At 47.7% G+C, this 18,302-nt stretch overlaps 1 protein-coding gene across 5 annotated transcripts in view; it reads right to left on the bottom strand.

Moving 5' to 3' along the window:
- ASH2L (ASH2 like, histone lysine methyltransferase complex subunit) overlaps positions 1–18,302 on the bottom strand; it is a 145,093-nt gene that overhangs the window by 4,566 nt on the left and 122,225 nt on the right. For all 5 annotated transcript variants that reach the window (XM_029603907.1, XM_029603906.1, XM_029603908.1 and 2 more), the window contains one exon: positions 6,590–6,649. In XM_029603907.1, coding sequence (XP_029459767.1) covers positions 6,590–6,649 — 60 coding nt within the window. The remainder of the gene's footprint in view (positions 1–6,589; positions 6,650–18,302) is intronic.

The raw sequence follows: 18,302 nt of genomic DNA, 5'->3' as shown, positions 1-18,302 counted from the left end.
ATTTGTGAGGCAAGACTTGCCTTGGGTAAAGCCATGCTGACTTTGTTCCATTAAACCATGTCTTTCTATATGTTCTGTGATTTTGATGTTTAGAACACTTTCCACTATTTTTCCTGGCACTGAAGTCAGGCTAACTGGTCTGTAGTTTCCCGGATCGCCCCTGGAGCCTTTTTTAAATATTGGGGTTACATCAGCTATCCTCCAGTCTTCAGGTACAATGGATGATTTAATGATAGGTTACAAATTTTTACTAATAGGTCTGAAATTTCATTTTTTAGTTCCTTCAGAACTCTGGGGTGTATACCATCCGGTCCAGGTGATTTACTACTTTTCAGTTTGTCAATCAGGTCTACCACATTTTCTAGGTTCACCGTGATTTGATTCAGTCCACCTGAATCATTACCCATGAAAACCTTCTCCAGTACGGGTACCTCCCCAACATCTTCAGTAAACACCGAAGCAAAGAAATCATTGAATCTTTCCGCAATGGCCTTATCTTCTCTAAGTGCCCATTTATCCCCTCTATCATCTAACGGTCCAAATGACTCCCTCACAGGCTTTCTGCTTCGGATATATTTAAAAAAGTTTACACTGAGTTTTTGCCTCTACGGCCAACTTCTTTTCAAATTCTCTCTTAGCCTGTCTTATCAATGTCTTACATTTAACTTGCCAACGTTTATGCTTTATCCTATTTTCTTATTTGGATCCTTCTTCCAATTTTTGAATGAATATCTTTTGGCTAAAATAGCTTCTTTCACCTCCCCTTTTAACCATGTTGGTAATCATTTTGCCTTCTTTCCACCTTTCTTAATGTGTGGAATACATCTGGACTGTGCTTCTAGAATGTTTTTTGTTGTTGTTGTTTTTTTTTAACAATGACCACGCCTCTTGCACACTTTACTTTTTTAGCTGCTCCTTTCAGTTTTTTTCTAACAATTTTTCTCATTTTATCAAAGTTTCCCTTTTGAAAGTTTAGCACGAGAGCTGTGGATTTGCATACTGTTCCTCTTCCAGATAACTTACGGACATTCTTAAAAGTCCTGAGCAAGCTTTTCCAGCAACATCAAGGATTTATTATTTGCCTCCTTTTAAGAGAAGCTCCTTAGACTCAAATATGCAGATACTTTCATGATGTTTCCTATGTTTTTTTTCCAATCATCTCAACTAACCACTTTTTTGAGTAATAAATGTGGGATTACCTAAAGTTCATCTCCTCTTGCATAGATGGAACGCAGATGGTCCAGTAATAAGTCCTCTTGTTATATTAAGCTACTCCTTTTATGCTAGTGTTTTCTCTTTTTTTTTTTTTTTTGAAAATTTCTTGGGGTTGTGAATTTGGATCCCTTTCTTGAGGACTAGAAGTTTAATGTGATAATTTTCTTTGTAATTTATATTCTTTTGATTAATGTATGTCACATTTACTATTTCCATTCAAGTGGATTCTTGAATTATATTTGTAAACAAATAAAAAAAAAAGAAAAAAGGATGGAACAATATGAAGCTGTAACGTTCCTGGAGTCATCCGGAGGAATGGTTCCCAGCATGACAATGCCCGCAGTTCAGAGATGCGACGGGCTGAGCAGATAGTCACCAGGAACACCATTTTCAAGGTTAGTAAATGCAAGGAAAGAGTGCGCAGCGGCTGAAATGAGGGCCCTGCCAAAAATTCCAATATAGATTAAGATTCCACGAAGGAACCGGCCACCATACGGGTGGCCGAAGGTGCTTTACCCTTTTCAGATAACGGGCCATGTCAGGTGAGCCGACAGGGAAGTTCCGTTCACCTCACCCCTGAAAACAGGAGAGAGCTGCTACCTGCACTTTCAAGGAGATAAGGGCCAAACCTTTATTCAAGCCGTCCTGAAAAAATTCCAGAATAAGTGGGATTCTGACTGCCTAAGGAGGGGACACTGCGTTCCTTACACCAAGCCTCAAATTCTCTCCAGACCCGCACATACGCTAGGGATGTAGAGAACTTACAAGCATGGAGTAAGGTGGCAATTACCGCCTCAGAATATCCTTGCTTCATCAAGCGAGCCCTTTCAAGGGCCAGACCATAAGACAGAATCGAGTTGGATCCTCTTGAAGGACCGGTCCCTGCTGTAGCAGGTCCCTATCTGTTGAGAGGCACAGGGGTCCACCAGGAGTCTCCGCATAAATCGCATACATGGACACCTGGGCCAATCTGGAGCTACTAGTAGAACTAATCCCCTCTGGTGCTCGATCCTGCAAATGACCCTGCCCAGCAGGGGCCATGGAGGGAAGGCATTTAGCAACTCTTTCTGGTCAGGTCTGAATGAAAGCGTTGACCCCTGGGACCACAGATCTCTTCTGCGACTGAAGAATTGGGGAACCTTGGCATTGTGAGATGCGGCCAGCAGGTCAATGGATGGGAAGCCCCAGCGATCTATTAGTTGAAAGGCTTTGGCCGTCCTCACCCACTCCCCTGGATCCAATCTCTCCCCGCTTAGAAAGTCTGCTCTGATGATGTCTTTTCCTGCAATGTGGGAGGCTGAGATCATCTGTAGATGTATTTCTGCCCATTCCATAAGGTGGTCTATCTCCTGTGACACTTGCTGGCTTTTGGTTCCACCCTGGCGGTTGATGTAGGCTACCACTGTTGCATTGCCAGACATCACACGGACTGCTTGACCCTGGAATCTGTGGCTGAATTGTAGATATGACAATCTGACTGCCGGGGCTTCCAGGCAGTTGATGTTCCAGAGGGCCTTTTCTTTGGTCCAACAATTCCTGACAGTGAGCTCCCTAGCCCCGGAGACTCGCGTCTGTCATAAAGGACCAGCCGATTTGGTGAGGAAAGGGGCACACCCCTGCTCAGATGAGCTTCCTGCAGCCACCACTGGAGCAGAGAGCATACGCCCATCGGCAAGTGGAGGCGAATTGAATAGTCTTGAGACTGCAGGTTCCAACGTGACCGCAGTGAGTGTTGAAGTGGACGCATGAGTGCTCTCACCCACGGCACAACTTCCAGGGTTGCCACCATCAAAGCGAGAACTTGGGAGATAGCGCCACACCATTGAGCGCGTCGTGCTCATCAACTGACACACCTGGGTCATCAACTTCCTTATCCGTGTGGTCGGAAGGAAGACATTGCCCTACTTGGTGTTGAACCGGACTCCCAGATATTCCAAGGACTGGGAAGGCTTGAGACTGCTCTTGTCCAGATTTACTACCCAACCGAGTTCCTGAAGCAAGGCGGTCACCCCGAGATTCTCTTCCACAGATTTGGCCCGGATCAACCAGTCGTCCAACTACGGGTGCACCAGGACCACGACCACCATAATCTTGGAAAATGTTCTGAGGGTGGTGGTTAAGCCAAAGGGCAGTGCCTGGAACTGATAACGCCGATCCAGTACCGCAAACCGTAGGAAACATTGGTGCTTGATGGATTGGAAAATGTAGGTAGGCCTCAGATAGCTCTAAGGAAGTTAAGAACTCTCCCAATTATACGGCCATTATCCCAAAGCGTAATATTTCCATGTGGAAATGATTCACTCAGATGTCCACAATGGGGTGAAAGGAACCTTACTTCTTGGGTACGATGAAATAGATGGAATGCCCGTATTTTCCTGGGGCACAGGCACTGAGATTATAGCCCTCATCCTGAGGAGCCTTAAAAAAAGTAATCTCCACTGCCTGCTTCTTGTGCTGGGAGTGGCAAGGAGATAAGAATACATCCTTAGGAGTGCTGTGAAATTCCGGTGCACATCCTTCTCGCATAACTTACAGTACCCATTTGTCTGAAGTGATCTTGATCTACTGTTGGTAGAAAAGGGACAGGCGACCCCCTATCACCTCATTCCGAGGGTGGATCAGCAAAATTTCATTGGAGAATTTGGGACGAACCTGAACCCGAGCCTGCCCCTCTCTTGGGCTGTCAACTACAAAAGGACAGTCCTCCCAAAGGAATGTGACCTCTGAGATGTCAAGTTTCTTTAGGGGCAAAAAAGTTGGGAGCCCCTGGATCGGCCCCTCATAGGCGAGGGGCATTGTAAAGCTTCTTCTATATTCAAGTAGCTGGGGGACTGGGGATTTACCCCATTTAGTGGCCAGCTTTTCCAATTCGCTTCGGAAAAAGGAGTGATCCTTTAAAGGGCGTCTTTGTGAGATTGGCCTTGGAGGTTGTGTCTGCTGACCAATTCCGCAGCCAGTTGTCTTCTGGCCGCCACCTCCTCCTCTGACCGAAGCACAGACCAGATTCGAACTCACATCTACTAAAAAGGTGGCGACGGACTCCATAACCTCTTTGGAATTCACCCCAGAGTCACCCACCTCCTGACAAGAGAAGTAGGCATGAACGAGCTACCAGGGCACAACAAAAAGCAATCTGCAAGGTCACTGCTACTGTGTCAAAGGCTTGTTTAAGGATGGACTCCATCCATCTATCGTGTGCATCTTTTAAGGCTGCTCCTCCTTCCACTGGGATAGAAGTTCTTAGAGACAGCACAGACCAGTGCATTCACTTTAGGGAAATGCAAACACTGTCTCACTGCTGGATCCAGTGGGTATAGAGCTTCTAACGTTCGTCTCTCTTTAAAACTTGCTTCCAGGGCATCCCATTCCAGGTCAATCAACTCCTGAATAGCTTCCAGTCCTGGAAAGTAGCAAGAGGCTTTCTGTAGGGAGATCAAAATGGGATTCATTTTTGGTTCCGACATAGAATCAGTCCCAGGGACTCCCAGTGTCTGGGAAACCAAGGCTGGCAATTCATCTCTATGAAAAAAATGCAACATGATTCAATACGGTTTCAACCCAGGGGTCCAGATCGTCCTCTTCGTCTGAGTTATCTGTGTCCCTACCAGGGAAGCCCTTGGTAAGGCAAGGCATGCCTAGAGGTCTGCCGATAGGACTGGGAGAGGGAGGGCTTACCAGCTGAGGTTCCGCCTGAACAGGGGCAAGCGAGGTAGTAGACTGCACCTGTACAAAGGCTTATAGACCCTAGAAAAATGCCACCCAAGAGAAGGCAGCCGGGTGCATGCCTAGCCCAGGAGGCACTGGGGTAAGAGCCACTAAATTTCCCTCTCCCATGGATGACCCAAGTCAAGGGAGTACTCAAATCCGGGGTACTTCCAGTTAAGGCAGTGTTTTAACCCATCCTCTGAATGATAGGAGCTAGGCTTAGCAAAGTTTAGAGAGGCCAACTGTCTTTGGGCTTCCTCACAGTGCTGACATAAGATGGAATCCACGTCAGACTGTGAAATCCTAATAGGACAAGCAGCGCAGAGAGAAAGATGCTTATGTTTCTTGGCTGCCGGGTGCCATTGGCGGCAGTAACTGTGTGTTCTATCGGCTCGTGCTTAAAATTTTTTATGTGCACGAATTTCGAGCACCTAGGAGAGGCAAGGTGCACGCACAGCCCATATGCCAAGCTGTTCCTGGTTCTGTGCTTAGAAGTTGCGCACGTATGTATGCGCGCGGCATGTACGCAGAGCCAACGCATTGCACATACCAATGTTCTAGTGAGGCAATAAGGCACGCACCAAGACGCAAGCAAGATGGCGCCGCAGCCTACCATGCAGTGTGCCGACCAAGCCTAAAGCAGGGCCTAGCTCACCGGGGGCTGCTCAGCCCGCTCGGAAGCCCATTTCTACTTATCCCAATGGGATCAGGAATGACGTCGGTACGGCGTGCCGTGTAAGGAGACTGGAGAAAGTCTTACCGAAACCCCTCCAAACTTCTCTGAATCGGGAGGTAAATCATCATCATCTTTTTTTTTTTTTTTAACCTTACCTGGGCTCAGCGCTTACTGGCTGAGTACAGAGATGACAGTCTCCGGCTGCGGGGGAGAGGGCTTTGGCCGTCACTGCCATGCTCAGCTTCCTGTACCTGCTGCCTTTCAGCTGCAAAGTCATCATCATCTTTTTTTTTTTTTTTAACCTTACCTGGGCTCAGCGCTTACTGGCTGAGTACAGAGATGACCGTCTCCGGCTGCGGGGGAGAGGGCTTTGGCCGTCACTGCCATGCTCAGCTTCCTGTACCTGCTGCCTTTCAGCTGCAAAGTCCATGCCAGGAACCAGCTACCGGACCAAGGCACACCTCTGAGGATCTCTGAAATCGCCTCAGGAAGTCTCAAATGGGGGAGGGGGGGTGCGACCTTTAGGCATTACCGCAGGAGAGCAGGGCTCAATTTTCCTTCAATTTAGAAAGTAGAATTTCTCCTTCCAAAAAGTACAGCAATCCCATAGGGAGAGGTATGTCCACAATCTGCTGGAGTCGGAGAATACTGGAGGGCTGAGTTCACTGCAGGGGTGGATGTAGGTTGACTTCAGCTTTGAAATCTGACTCAGTTTCCATTTGCTGGCAGGGGAGCATAACCCATTGGTACGGAGTCCATCTGGCTACACGCTAGGAAATTTTAAATTCCATTTCAGGATCAAAAGCCCCATTTGCTTCCATTAAGATTAGTGAAGAAGAGTGGCTGCCAAGGACTACTTCTACATAACACACTCCATCACAAAAAAGTTACTTTGGAGGCAAACTGAACCATAAAAATAATGAAGCATGGGGAAACTTGAGCAGTAGCAAAAACACCTCTCACCTAGATGTGGCATTGTCAGTTGGTACTTACTGGGCGGTAACTGATATCTTTTGGAGGATATTTGAAGTATGGTCCAAAATTTATTGAAACCTATAAAAAAAATAAAAATATCATTAAAAAAAAAAAGGGTATAGGAAAATTGGTTCTTACCTGCTAATTTTTATTCCTATAGTACCATAGATCAGTTCGGACTCCTGGGTTTTGTCTCTCCTCCAGCAGATGGAAACAGAGAAAGTTTTATTGACACTGCCACATAATACGAGGTGCCACCTGCAGTCCCCTCAGTATTAATCTGTACCCAAGCCAAAATCCAAACAAATACCAACACCATTACTAACATACATCCCCTGAATGAGCAGTGGGAAGTGGAAACCTAGAACAGATAACTGCACCCACACAAAACCCTGTGTAGGACTAACAAAACCTGTGCCATTCTTCAGAGTAATCATAAAAACAGATGAAGTGGACTCTCTAAATTTCCTTTTCCTCCAGTGGGTGGGACTCTGGACTGATCGGTGGTACTACTGGAATGAAAATTAGCAGGTAAGAACCAATTTTCCTTTCCCTGTACATACCCAGATCAGTCCAGACTCTTGGGATGTACCAAAGCTTCCCTAACAAGGGTAGAACTGCGAAAGTCCCGCTCGAAGTATACTTTCAAAGCCCATGGTCTCTGGGGTCTGGACATCCAAACGGTAATGCCTGGTGAAAGTGAGCAATGATTTTCAAGTAGCCATCCTACAGATCTCTTGTGGCAAAACTTGCTGAAACTCTGCCCAGGAGGCAGCCTAAGAACGGGTACAACGAGCCCTTAGCCCCTCCGGGACAGGATGACCCTGACAGATATATGCAGATCTAATAGCCTCTTTCAACCACTGTGCAGTTGTGGCTCTTGATGACATGACCTTTTTTTGCACCACTCCACAGGACAAAAAGATGATCTGACAAGCGGAAGCTGTTTGTTACCTTCAGGTACTGCAAAAGTCACAACTCGTTTGCCTGAGGTGCCATAGGATCTAAACTTGGGAAGGATGGGAGCTCCACTGACTCCTCAAGGAGACTCCCAAATCCAAAAATCTCAAAAAAGGCTCTCTACATGACAAGGCCTGAAGCTTCGAGAACCGGCAAGCTAACAAATTGCCACCAAGAAAACCACTTTCAAAGTGAGATCTTTCATAGTAGCTCATTTCAGAGGTTTGAACAGAGCCACACACAAGCTCTTAAGGACTACGTTAAGGCTTCCGAATCAGAAGACACAAATGCTTTGCCCCCCGGAGAAAATGCACCACATATGGATGTGCAGCTAAAGACACCCCTCAAACCTTACCTCGAAGACCGCCCAAAGCCGCCACTTGAACATTGAGGGAATTAAAGGATAAACTCTTTACCAAACCCTTTTGCAAAAAGGCCAGAATGTGTGCCACCGAGGCTCGCATAGGATTCACCCCTTGCTCTGAACACCAGGCCTCAAAATCTCTCCATACCCTCACATACGCCAAGGAGGTGGAAGTCTTAAGAATATAAGAACATGCCATACTGGGTCAGACCAAGGATCCATCAAGCCCAGCATCCTGTTTCCAACAGTGGCCAATCCAGGCCATAAGAACCTGGCAAGTACTCAAAAACTAAGTCTATTCCATGTTACCATTGCTAGTAATAGCAGTGGCTATTTTCTAAGTCAACTTAATTACTAGCAGGTAATGGACTTCTCCTCCAAGAACTTATCCGATCCTTTTTTAAACACAGCTATACTAACTGCACTAACCACATCCTCTGGCAACAAATTCCAAAGTTTAATTGTGCATTGAGTAAAAAAGAACTTTCTCCAATTAATTTTAAATGTGCCACATGCTAACTTCATGGAGTGCCCCCTAGTCTATTATCCGAAAAGAGGAAATAAAACTGATTCACTATCTACCCGTTCTAAGACCTCTCATGATTTTAAACACCTCTATCATATCCCCCCTCAGCTGTCTCTTCTTCAAGTTGAAAAGTCCTAACCTCTTTAGTTTTTCCTCATAGGGGAGCTGTTCCATTCCCCTTATTTTGGTAGCCCTTCTCTGTACCTTCTCCATCGCAATTATATCTTTTTTGAGATGCGGCGACCAGAATTGTACACAGTATTCAAGGTGCGGTCTCACCATGGAGCAATACAGAGGCATTATGACATTTTCCTAGACTGCAAGAGAGTAGCGATGACCCCTTCTGAATAACCCTTATTCCTCAATCGCTCCTTCTCAAATACCAAGCCAATAGACAAAAGCGAGCTGCCTGATCTGAAAATATGGGGCCTTGGCGCAGAAAATTCTGCAGGTAAACTAGCCGCAATGGCCCCATCCACTGCTAAGTTGTCCAAGTCTGCAAACCACGGGCACCGAGGCTACTCTGGCGCGATGAGGATCACATCACCTGGATGGACCTCTATGCGTCACAGACCTTGCCCACCAACGGCCAAGGCAGAAACATATATAGAAGGATGTCTGTCCGCTAAGGCAGAAGAAAGACATCTACCCCTTCTGCTCTTCGTTCCCTCTTTGACTGAAGAACTTCAGGGCCTTGGCATTGCAGGAAGTCTCCATTAGATCCATGCATGCAATGTCTCATCTGTGACAGATGAAGCACATCAGTGCCTCTGATAGCTCCCATTCTCCAGGGTCCAGCTGTTGTTGGCTCAAATCTGTTTGCACGTTGTCCGTGCCCCGCTATTGAGAGGCTACTAACATCGCTAGATGTTGCTCTGCCGAGCTGATTAGATCACAGACTTCCTGAGTCACTGTCCGACTCTTAGTGCCACCCTGTCAGTTGATGTACGCCACCGTTGTCGCGCTGTCCGACAAAACTCTCACCGGCTTCCCCTATACCAGTGGCAGAAACGTCTATAAAGCCAAAAGTATGGCTCTCATCTCATCTTCCGCCGACCATTGCCCCTGAACGGACTGGTCCTGACAAACTGCTCCCCACTGGCATCGGTGGTGTCGACAGTCCAGACCAGGATATCTAGGTCCATACCTCGTCTCAACTTGTCCAGGAGGAGCCACCATGAGAGACTGGACCTGGCAATCTCTGTAAAGTGGAAGTGGCAGCTGACACTGCTCCAACAACAGGTCCCAGCGGGATAGTAAAGCCAACTGGAGGCCTTATATGAGCAAATGCCATGGAACCAACTCCAAGGTGGAAGCCATAGACCCGAGAACTTGCAAGTAATCCCAGACCCTGGGTACCTGCTTCCTCAATCCGCAAACTTGAGTTTGCAATTTGGAAATTTGCTCTTCAGTGAGGAATACTTTCCCCGCCTTGATAGCAAAATGCGCCCCCAGGAATTCCAAAATCTGGGAAGAGTAAAGATGACTCTTGGACAGGACTATCCAGCCAAACACTGCAGACACCAGAGGACCTATTCTGTCTTCCGGCAAAGGATTTCTGACTTCGCTCGAATCAGCCAGTCGTCCAGATAGGGTTGAACCAAGGTCGCAGCCACCATGACCGCTGCCAGACCAAAAGGGCAGGGCGAAAAACTGAATCTTTGATAATCAAGCCGGATTCCTATGTGTAGGTACGCTTCAGTCAAATCCAGAGATGCCAGGTACTCCCCCTTGTGCACAGAGGCAATCACCAAATGCAGAGTCTCCATTCGAAAAAGAGGAACCTTTAGGACCACATTAACCTTCTCTCAATCCTCATTTTAAAGAATGTGCCCTCCTTCTTGGGAACTATGAAATAAATGGAATAGTGGTCTGTCACCTGTTCCTCCAGGGGGACAGGAACAATGGCTCCCAGCATGCAAAGACACTGTCAATTTCTTTGCCTCATAAGTACACAGGGAGACCAAGAACAAATCACTTAGCAGCCGAGCAGATTCTAAAGTGTAACCTTGTTTTATCAAGCTTAAGTCCCACTGGTCTGATGTGTTCCTGGCCCTCTCCTCCTAGAACAGAGCCAAACGGCCCCCTATCACTGGCACAGAGGAGTAGACCAGCCTTGCATCATTGGGCAGACTTTTCTCCTCCACCACCACCCTGGGAGAAGCCATCTCTACCCAGCTTTTACTCTCGAAAGGACTGGTTCCAGGACAGTTGTCTTCCCGAGGATTGTCTCTGGGTACCCCCCAAAGCTCTGAGAAGCCGAAGCCGCCTATTCCCTCTGAAGCGGGAACAAGGAGGAAAGGACCCTTTCCCTTTCGGCTTATCTTCAGGAAATTTATTAACCTTATTCTCCCCGAAAAGCTTGATTATCTCCAAGCCTCGACTAAAGAGCAATTTTCCTTTGAAAGGCAAAGCTCCCAACTGAGACTTGGATGAAACATTGGCCGACCAATTCCTCAACCAAAGGAGTCTCCGGGCTGAAAACACAGACATCAATGTCCTGGAGGAAATCCTAATAAGATCATGTAACACATCAGTGCCACAAGCCACCACAGCTTCCAGCCGTTTCGCCTGCTGCACTTCTGATTCAGTCAAGGACCTGTCTTCTTGCAACTGCTATACCCAGTGCAAACCCACCCTCAACATGAAACTGCTACACAGCCGCTCGAATGCCAAGGGCAGACACCTAAAAAATCTTGATGTGCACTTCCAGCTTCCTATTCCTGAAGGTATTTCAGGGCTGTAGAACTGGCAACTGGAATAGCCATTTTCTTAGTAACTGCCGAAACTGATGCATCCACCTCTGGGACCTTCAGGAGCTCAAGTGTATTCTCTGGAAAAGGATACAACTTATCCATAGCTCAGCTGAATTTCAGGCCTGTCTCAGGAGTATCCCACTCCCTAAACACCAACATGTTAACCGACTTGCGAAATGGAAAGACCTTGTTGGACCTCAGAGGCCACTCATGACCGAGTCCACTTCTTCCAGACCAGATTCCTCTCGTGAAATCTTTATACCCAGTTCCTCCAGAATCAAGGGATCCAGCTCCTCCCTGTGGAACCACCTTGGGATCATCTCCTTCCACAGCCGGGCTCTTGGTCAGTGCCTGATCTGGATCCGCCAAACCCAGATCCTGATCCGCCTGATCTGACCATGGTGGGCCCTGTGCCCATGGATCCTCTGCTTAAGCCTTGGAGGAGCTTTCCATGGTGATAGTCAGTGCCGAGACCCCTGGGACCCGCTAGACCTTCATAGCCCCCAAAGCCTGGGGAGGGCCTGGTCCTCTTTATCAGCCTTGGGCGCACCAAAGCCCCCTGCACAACTCTAAGCCAACCCGCGGCTTTCCTGGCCTTATAAGCTTTATGCAATAGGAGAACAAAATCAGATGACTAGGTTGAAGAGGCATCCGAGTCCTTCAGAGAATTCTCCTTGCCTCCTGCGTGATGCCCCGCAGTATCTTGATCTCCCCCAGAGGTCCTAACCACCTGGGATAAAGGAGAAGGGAAATCCTCCTCCCCAGCTCGTGAGGCAGCTGAGAATGTGGATAAAATGGTCACCGTTCCCGTGCTTAGCGGGAAGAGGTCATTCACAGGCTGCCTCGCTGGAGAGAGCCTCCCAGGCTTGCGGCGCCTGGCTGAAGTCGCTGCCACTATCCCCAAAGAACCCTCTCCCCCAGAGACACTGGGAGCATCATCCATTGCGCGAGACACATGCACGTATCTCCACAAATGGAGCAGCACAACCTGTGCGGCATGAAAATGTGGCACCGAGCCACGACAACCTAAGAACCGGAGGAACGGGAAAATAGAAGTAGAGCCGCCCGATCGCCTGTAAAGAAGAATCGGGGTAAAGCTTTCCGTCCCACGGTAACCCCCCTCTTTTTTTTTTTTTTTTTAAACAAAACTAAGCAGGCATTCTAAAGAAATATACTTCCTTTGAAAGAAGATTGGCAGCAGGCTCTGTGCATCCTTCATGGAGAGCGAACCAGGACCCCCAGTTTTCTACCCTGTCTGGCAACAAAGAGTCCCCAACCCCCTGCTTGTCTGCCTCGTAGACCTGGGGGATAGCGCCACCAGGACCTAACAAACTCCTGGAGGCAAGCAATCCTGATTTTCTAGTCTCACTTATTATCCTTAAAAAAAAAAAAAAGAAGAAAAAGAAATATTAATCTCAGACTGCAAGCTTTGAACCTCCAACATCTGTTGGAGACAGAGAAATACTGAGGGACTGCAGGTGGCACCTCATGTTATGTGGCATTGGCAGTAAAACTATCTCCATTTGCTGGGGGGGGAGGGGGGGAACCCAGGAGTCTGTACTGATCTGAGTACGTACAGGGAAAATGTCCTGAGCTGATTGAAATATACTCAAAACAGCAGCACTGAAATAAATAAAAACACAAACATCGAATGTTTTACGAAATGAGGATGAAGTTTTTGCAACCAGGTGTGAGTGGAACAAGTCTCTTCCCTTTGTTACAAAGACCAGCCGTTGCCCATTTGATTACAAGTGCAGAGCTGCTTTTCACCCCCCCCCCTTTCAACTGTCACCCCAACTAATTCACAATTCAAGGTTTCTACATTTTTTTTTGTTAGCAAAAATAGTTCATGAACACCCCACAAAATCTTTGGCTATGTAGGGAACATTACACACAATTAAACTTCTGTATTAGTCTAATGGGCACATTCTATATATTTAAGAACATTTCTACCCTGCTAGTCAAAAAGTACTTGCTCCTAGTGGCTAACAAGGTTAAAACAAGTATACAAAGTAAAGAACAGAATATAAACAAAAATAGAACATTACAAAATAAAATACAAAATTAATAAAAGATTTAATACAAAAAAAAATTAAGTACATAAGAATAAAATTCACCCAACTATTCAACCCTGTTTAACAACAGAAATCAACCATATTCCAGGTGGGGTGGCCTACACAGAGGCTTGTTTGGGGGGGGGACACTGATGTCTTTCCTAAAGGTCAATTAATCAGATTCTTGTCAAAGGTCTACAGTGAAGAGTTCCATACTGGCTCTATTAGAGAAAAGGTTCAAGGGCAAGTTTCTGATATGCAAGCCTATGTCACAGAAGAAACAGAGAAAATTTGTATCTTCTGAGCGCAATGTGGAAGAAGGGACATATTCTCATGCCAATCCTTTAAGAGCCTCTGGACTAGATCCATGAATGGCCCAAAACACAAAAATAACCACCTTAACTTTTATCTGACATAAAACAGGGAACCAGTGAAGGCTAAGTAGAAATGAAGAAATATAGCTGTAACAATACAGGTGGGTACATTTTCTATCAGTTGTAAAACGTAAATCATTGTCCCAGGTATCCAGCATTACAATAATCAATCCCCAAAATCACCAACACCTGGTCAATAGTTCTAAAATCCTGAGGGGGCAAAAATTGCATAATGCCAATTATTTTCAGTTTAAAAAATGCATTATGAGCAATAACCCTCACCTGAGCTTTATTAATGGAGAAATTACTTACCGGATAATTTCGTTTTCCTTAGTGTAGACAGATGGACTCAGGACCAATGGGTATTGTGCTCTTCTGCTAGCAGATGGGAGACGGAATCAGATTTCAAAGCTGATGTCACTCTAGAAATACCCCTGCAGTAACCTCAGCTATTCAGTACTCTCTTCGAAAAGCCATTGTGGATATATCTTTGCTTAAATAACTTGATTAAACTTGAGTAAAACGAACTGGTTCAACTAATTTCCAAAGTGGACACAGTCAGTAAACTCAAACAATTAACCCCAACACCAGACAAACTATGGGTGTCTTGAACTAGGTGTAGGCCACGGCTTACCCGTATTTGCTTAGTCTTGAGGTTTGTCATCAGAGGTTCTCCTTTTTCGAGGCAGCGGTGGGCGGGATTCTGAGTCCATCTGTCTACACTAAGGAAAACTAAATTATCAGGTAAATAATTTCTCCATTTCCTAGCATGTAGCCAGATGGACTTAGGACCAATGGTATGTACAAAAGCTACTCCCGGACAGGGCGCGGGAGGCTGCCCTTGCGAAGGCTGCGTCTTCCCGGGCCTGAACATCCAGGTGGTAGAATCTGGAGAAGGTGTGTATGGAGGACCACGTCGCCATCCGACAGATCTCGGCGGGCGACAGCAGCTTGGTTTCTGCCCAAGAGACTGCCTGGGCCCTCGTAGGATGAGCCTTAACCTGTAAAGGTAAGGGCTTTCCTGCCTCTATGTAGGATGTCTTGATTACTTCTTTGATCTAGCGGGATATGGTCGCCCGCGAGGCTGCTTCTCCTTGTTTCTTCCCGCTGTGAAGAACGAACACGCGATCCGTTTTGTGAACTGGCTCCGATCTTTCCAGGTATCGCACCAGGAGTCTGCCAACATTCAGGTGGCGAAGGCGGCGTGAGTCTTCAGAGTCCTTATGTTCATCCGGAGCTGGTAGCAAGATGGTTTGGTTTAAGTGAAACTTGGAAACCACTTTCGGAAGGAAGGGAGGGGACAGTGCACAGTTATATGGTTCCAGGAGTGAACCTAAGGAACGGTCTCTGACAGGATAGAGCCTGTAGTTTGGAGATGCGACGAGCTGAACATATAGCCACCAGGAATGCCGTCTACAATATTAAGAGGCGTAGTGACAGGCCACATTTTGGTCTGAAGGAAGCCCCAGCTAGGAAGTCTAATACTAGACTGAGATTCCATAGAGGCACCAGCCACTTTAGGGGTAGTCAGAGTTGTTTAACCCCTTTCAGGAAGCGGGATAAGTCCGGATGGGTTGATAGCTGGATACCGTCCACTTCTGCTCTGAAGCAGGCCAGCTACTTGGACCTTGAGGGAGTTGAGTGACAACCCCTTCTTCATAACGTCCTGTAGGAACTCCAGAATCATGGGAATCTTGGCTGTTCACGGGAGAATTCTATGGTCCTCACACCAGACTTTGAATACTCTCCAGATCTGTATGAATGACAGGGATGTGGAGAACTTGCGCGCTAGGAGTAGGGTGTCAATCACGGCCTTTGAGTAACCACGCTTCTTCAGGTGAGTCCTCTCAAGGGCCAGACCGTAAGAGAGAATCGATACTGATCTTTGTGGAGAATCGGGCCCTGCCGGAGAAGGTCCCTGTGTGGAGGTAGGCACAGAGGGTTCCCCGCAAGGAGTCTTTGCATATCTGTGTACCATGGTCGTCTTGGCCAATCCGGGGCCACTAGTAGAACTAGTCCCGTGATGTTCTTCTTGCGGATGACCCTGCCCAGTAGTGGCCATGGGGGGGGGCGTACAGTAAGTCTTCCTCTGGCCAAGTCTGGACAAGAGCATCAATTCCTTGGGATTGATGCTCTCGTCTGCGGCTGAAGAACCTGGGGACCTGGGCACTGAGCCGGGTGGGCCAGTAGGTCCATGGCTGGGAGGCCCCAGCGATTTACTATCAGTTGGAAGGCTGTGGTCGACAGCATCCATTCCTCGGGGTCCAGGCTCTCTCTGCTGAGGAAGTCTGCCGAGATGTTGTCTTTTCCTGTGATGTGGGAGGCCGAGATCCCTTGTAGGTTTATCTCCGCCCATGCCATGAGAGGGTCTATCTCCAGAGATACCTGCTGGCTCTTGGTTCCTCCCTGGCGGTTGATATAAGCAACTACTGTCGCGTTGTCCGACATTACTGGAATTGCTTTGCCTCGGAGTCTGTGGCTGAATTGCAGGCATGCTAGTCTGACTGCTCGAGCTTCCAGGTGGTTTATGTGCCATTCGCTTCTTCCTTGTTCCATTGTCCCTGGGCCGTCAGTTCTTGTCAGTGGGCTCCCCACCCTTGCAGGTTCACATCCATGGTGAGCAAGATCCAGTTCGGTGGGGATAGGCTTATTCCTCTGCTTAGGTGGTCTTCCTGTAGCCACCACTGGAGCTGAGAACGTACCTCTGCTGGTAGTGGGAGGTGAATTGAGTAGTCCTGGGACAGTGGGTTCCATCGTGACAGTAAGGAGTGCTGGAGCGGTCGCATATGGGCCCTTGCCCAAGGGACAACTTCCAGGGTTGATGTCATGAGGCAGAGGTCTTGAAGATAGTCCCATACCTTGGGGCATGCACTGGTCATCAATCGTCGTAATTGTTCCATCAGTTTCCTTTTCCTCGGGGGAGGGAGGAAGACTTTGTTCTGTTTGGTGTCGAAACAGGCCCCCAGGTACTCTAGCGACTGAGAGGGCTGCAGACTGCTCTTGCCTGTGTTCATGACCCGAGTTCCTGCAGTAGGCTCTTGACTGTGCTGGTCACCTGCCGGCTCTCTTCCGAAGACTTTGCCCTGATTAGCCAATCATCCAGGTAAGGGTGTACCAAGGTTTTGCCGCCACGACCACCATGATTTTGGTGAAGGTTCTGGGAGTTGCTAGGCCAAAGGGTAGTGCTCGGAACTGGTAATGGTGACCCAATACTGCAAAGCGCAGGCAGCGCTGGTGATCCTGATGGACTGGGATGTGAAAGTAGGCTTCGGAAAGGTCCAGGGAGGTTAGAAACTCTCTAGGTTGTACTGCCATTATTACGGAGCAAAGAGTTTCCATGTGGAAGTGTAGAAACCGCAGATGACGGTTGACATTCTTGAGATCCAAGATGGGCCGGAAAGATCCTTCCTTCTTGGGAACGATAAAATAGATGGAATAGTGCCCCATATTTTGTTGGGGTGTGGGAACTGGAGTTATTGCCTTCAGATTGAGTAGTCTTGTTAGAGTGGTTTCTACTGCCAGTCTCTTGGAATGGGAGTGGCAGGGTGACATCATAAATGTCTCGAGGGATGCTGCGTAACTCCAAAGTAACCTTCTCGAATGTTTAGAGCCCATTTGTCCAACGTTATCTCGACCCATTTTTGGTAGAAGAGGGCAAATCAACCTCCTATATCCTCTTCCTGTGGATGGGTCGACCCATTCTCATTGTGGAGCATGGCTGGAGCCTGCCCCCGCGCCTGCTCCCCTCTTGGTCTGTCTGTTCTGAAAGGGCTGGGACCTTCCAGAGGGTCAAGGTGCCTGGAACTGTAAGTCTCTGCCCTTGGTTCTTCTGGGGGAGGGACGCTGAGATCTTTTACTCCTATCTTCCGGTAGCTGAGGCACTGGGGATTCATCCCATTTGCTGGCTAACTTCTCCAATTCGCTCCCGAACAAGAGAGATCCTTTAAAGGGCATTCTTGTGAGATTTGCTTTGGATGTTGCGCCGCAGACAAATTCCATAGCCAAAGTTGTCTTCTGGCTGCCATTATTGAGGCAACGTCCCTGGCTGAGGTGCGCACCAGGTCAGAGCTTGTGTCTGTAAAGAAGGCTGCTGCAGGTTCCATCGTCTCACTGGTATACGTTCCGGAGTTACTTGCCTCTCTCGAGAGAGAGGAGCAAGCAGGAACGTGCCACCAGTGCGCAGCAGGAAGCAATCTGCAGTGTCATTGCTGTTACGTCGAAGGCCTGCTTAAGGATAGATTCCAGTCATCTGTCCTGAGTGTCCTTCAATGCAGCCCCTCCCTCAATGGGAATCGTTGTTCGCTTTGAGACAGCACAGACCATAGCGTCCACTTTCAGGAAACGCAGGCGTTCCTTGATCGCTGGTTCTAAAGGATATAGGGCTTCCAAGGCCCGACCCTCTTTGAAGCTGGCCTCCGAGGCATCCCATTCCAGGTCAATCAGTTCCTGGATGGCTTCCATCATTGGAAAGTAGCATGAGGCCTTACAAAGGGACACCAAGATGGGGTTCTTCTTTGGTTCCGCCATAGGGTCCGTGCCAGGAATAACTAGCGTCTTCAGAGTCTGGGAAGCAAGGGCTGGTAATTCGTCCTTGTGGAAGAAGCGAAGCATGGTTCCGTATGGTTCCATTCCTGGAGGGATTTCTCCTTCTTCTAGGGAGTCACTCATCATCTGAGGTGTCTGGGTCCCTGTTAGGG

This window comes from Rhinatrema bivittatum, chromosome 5 (genome assembly GCF_901001135.1).
Source record: "Rhinatrema bivittatum chromosome 5, aRhiBiv1.1, whole genome shotgun sequence".
NCBI lineage: Eukaryota > Metazoa > Chordata > Amphibia > Gymnophiona > Rhinatrematidae > Rhinatrema > Rhinatrema bivittatum.
The sequence above is the reverse complement of the archived record's forward strand: the minus strand, read 5'-3'. Positions and strand labels throughout refer to the sequence as shown.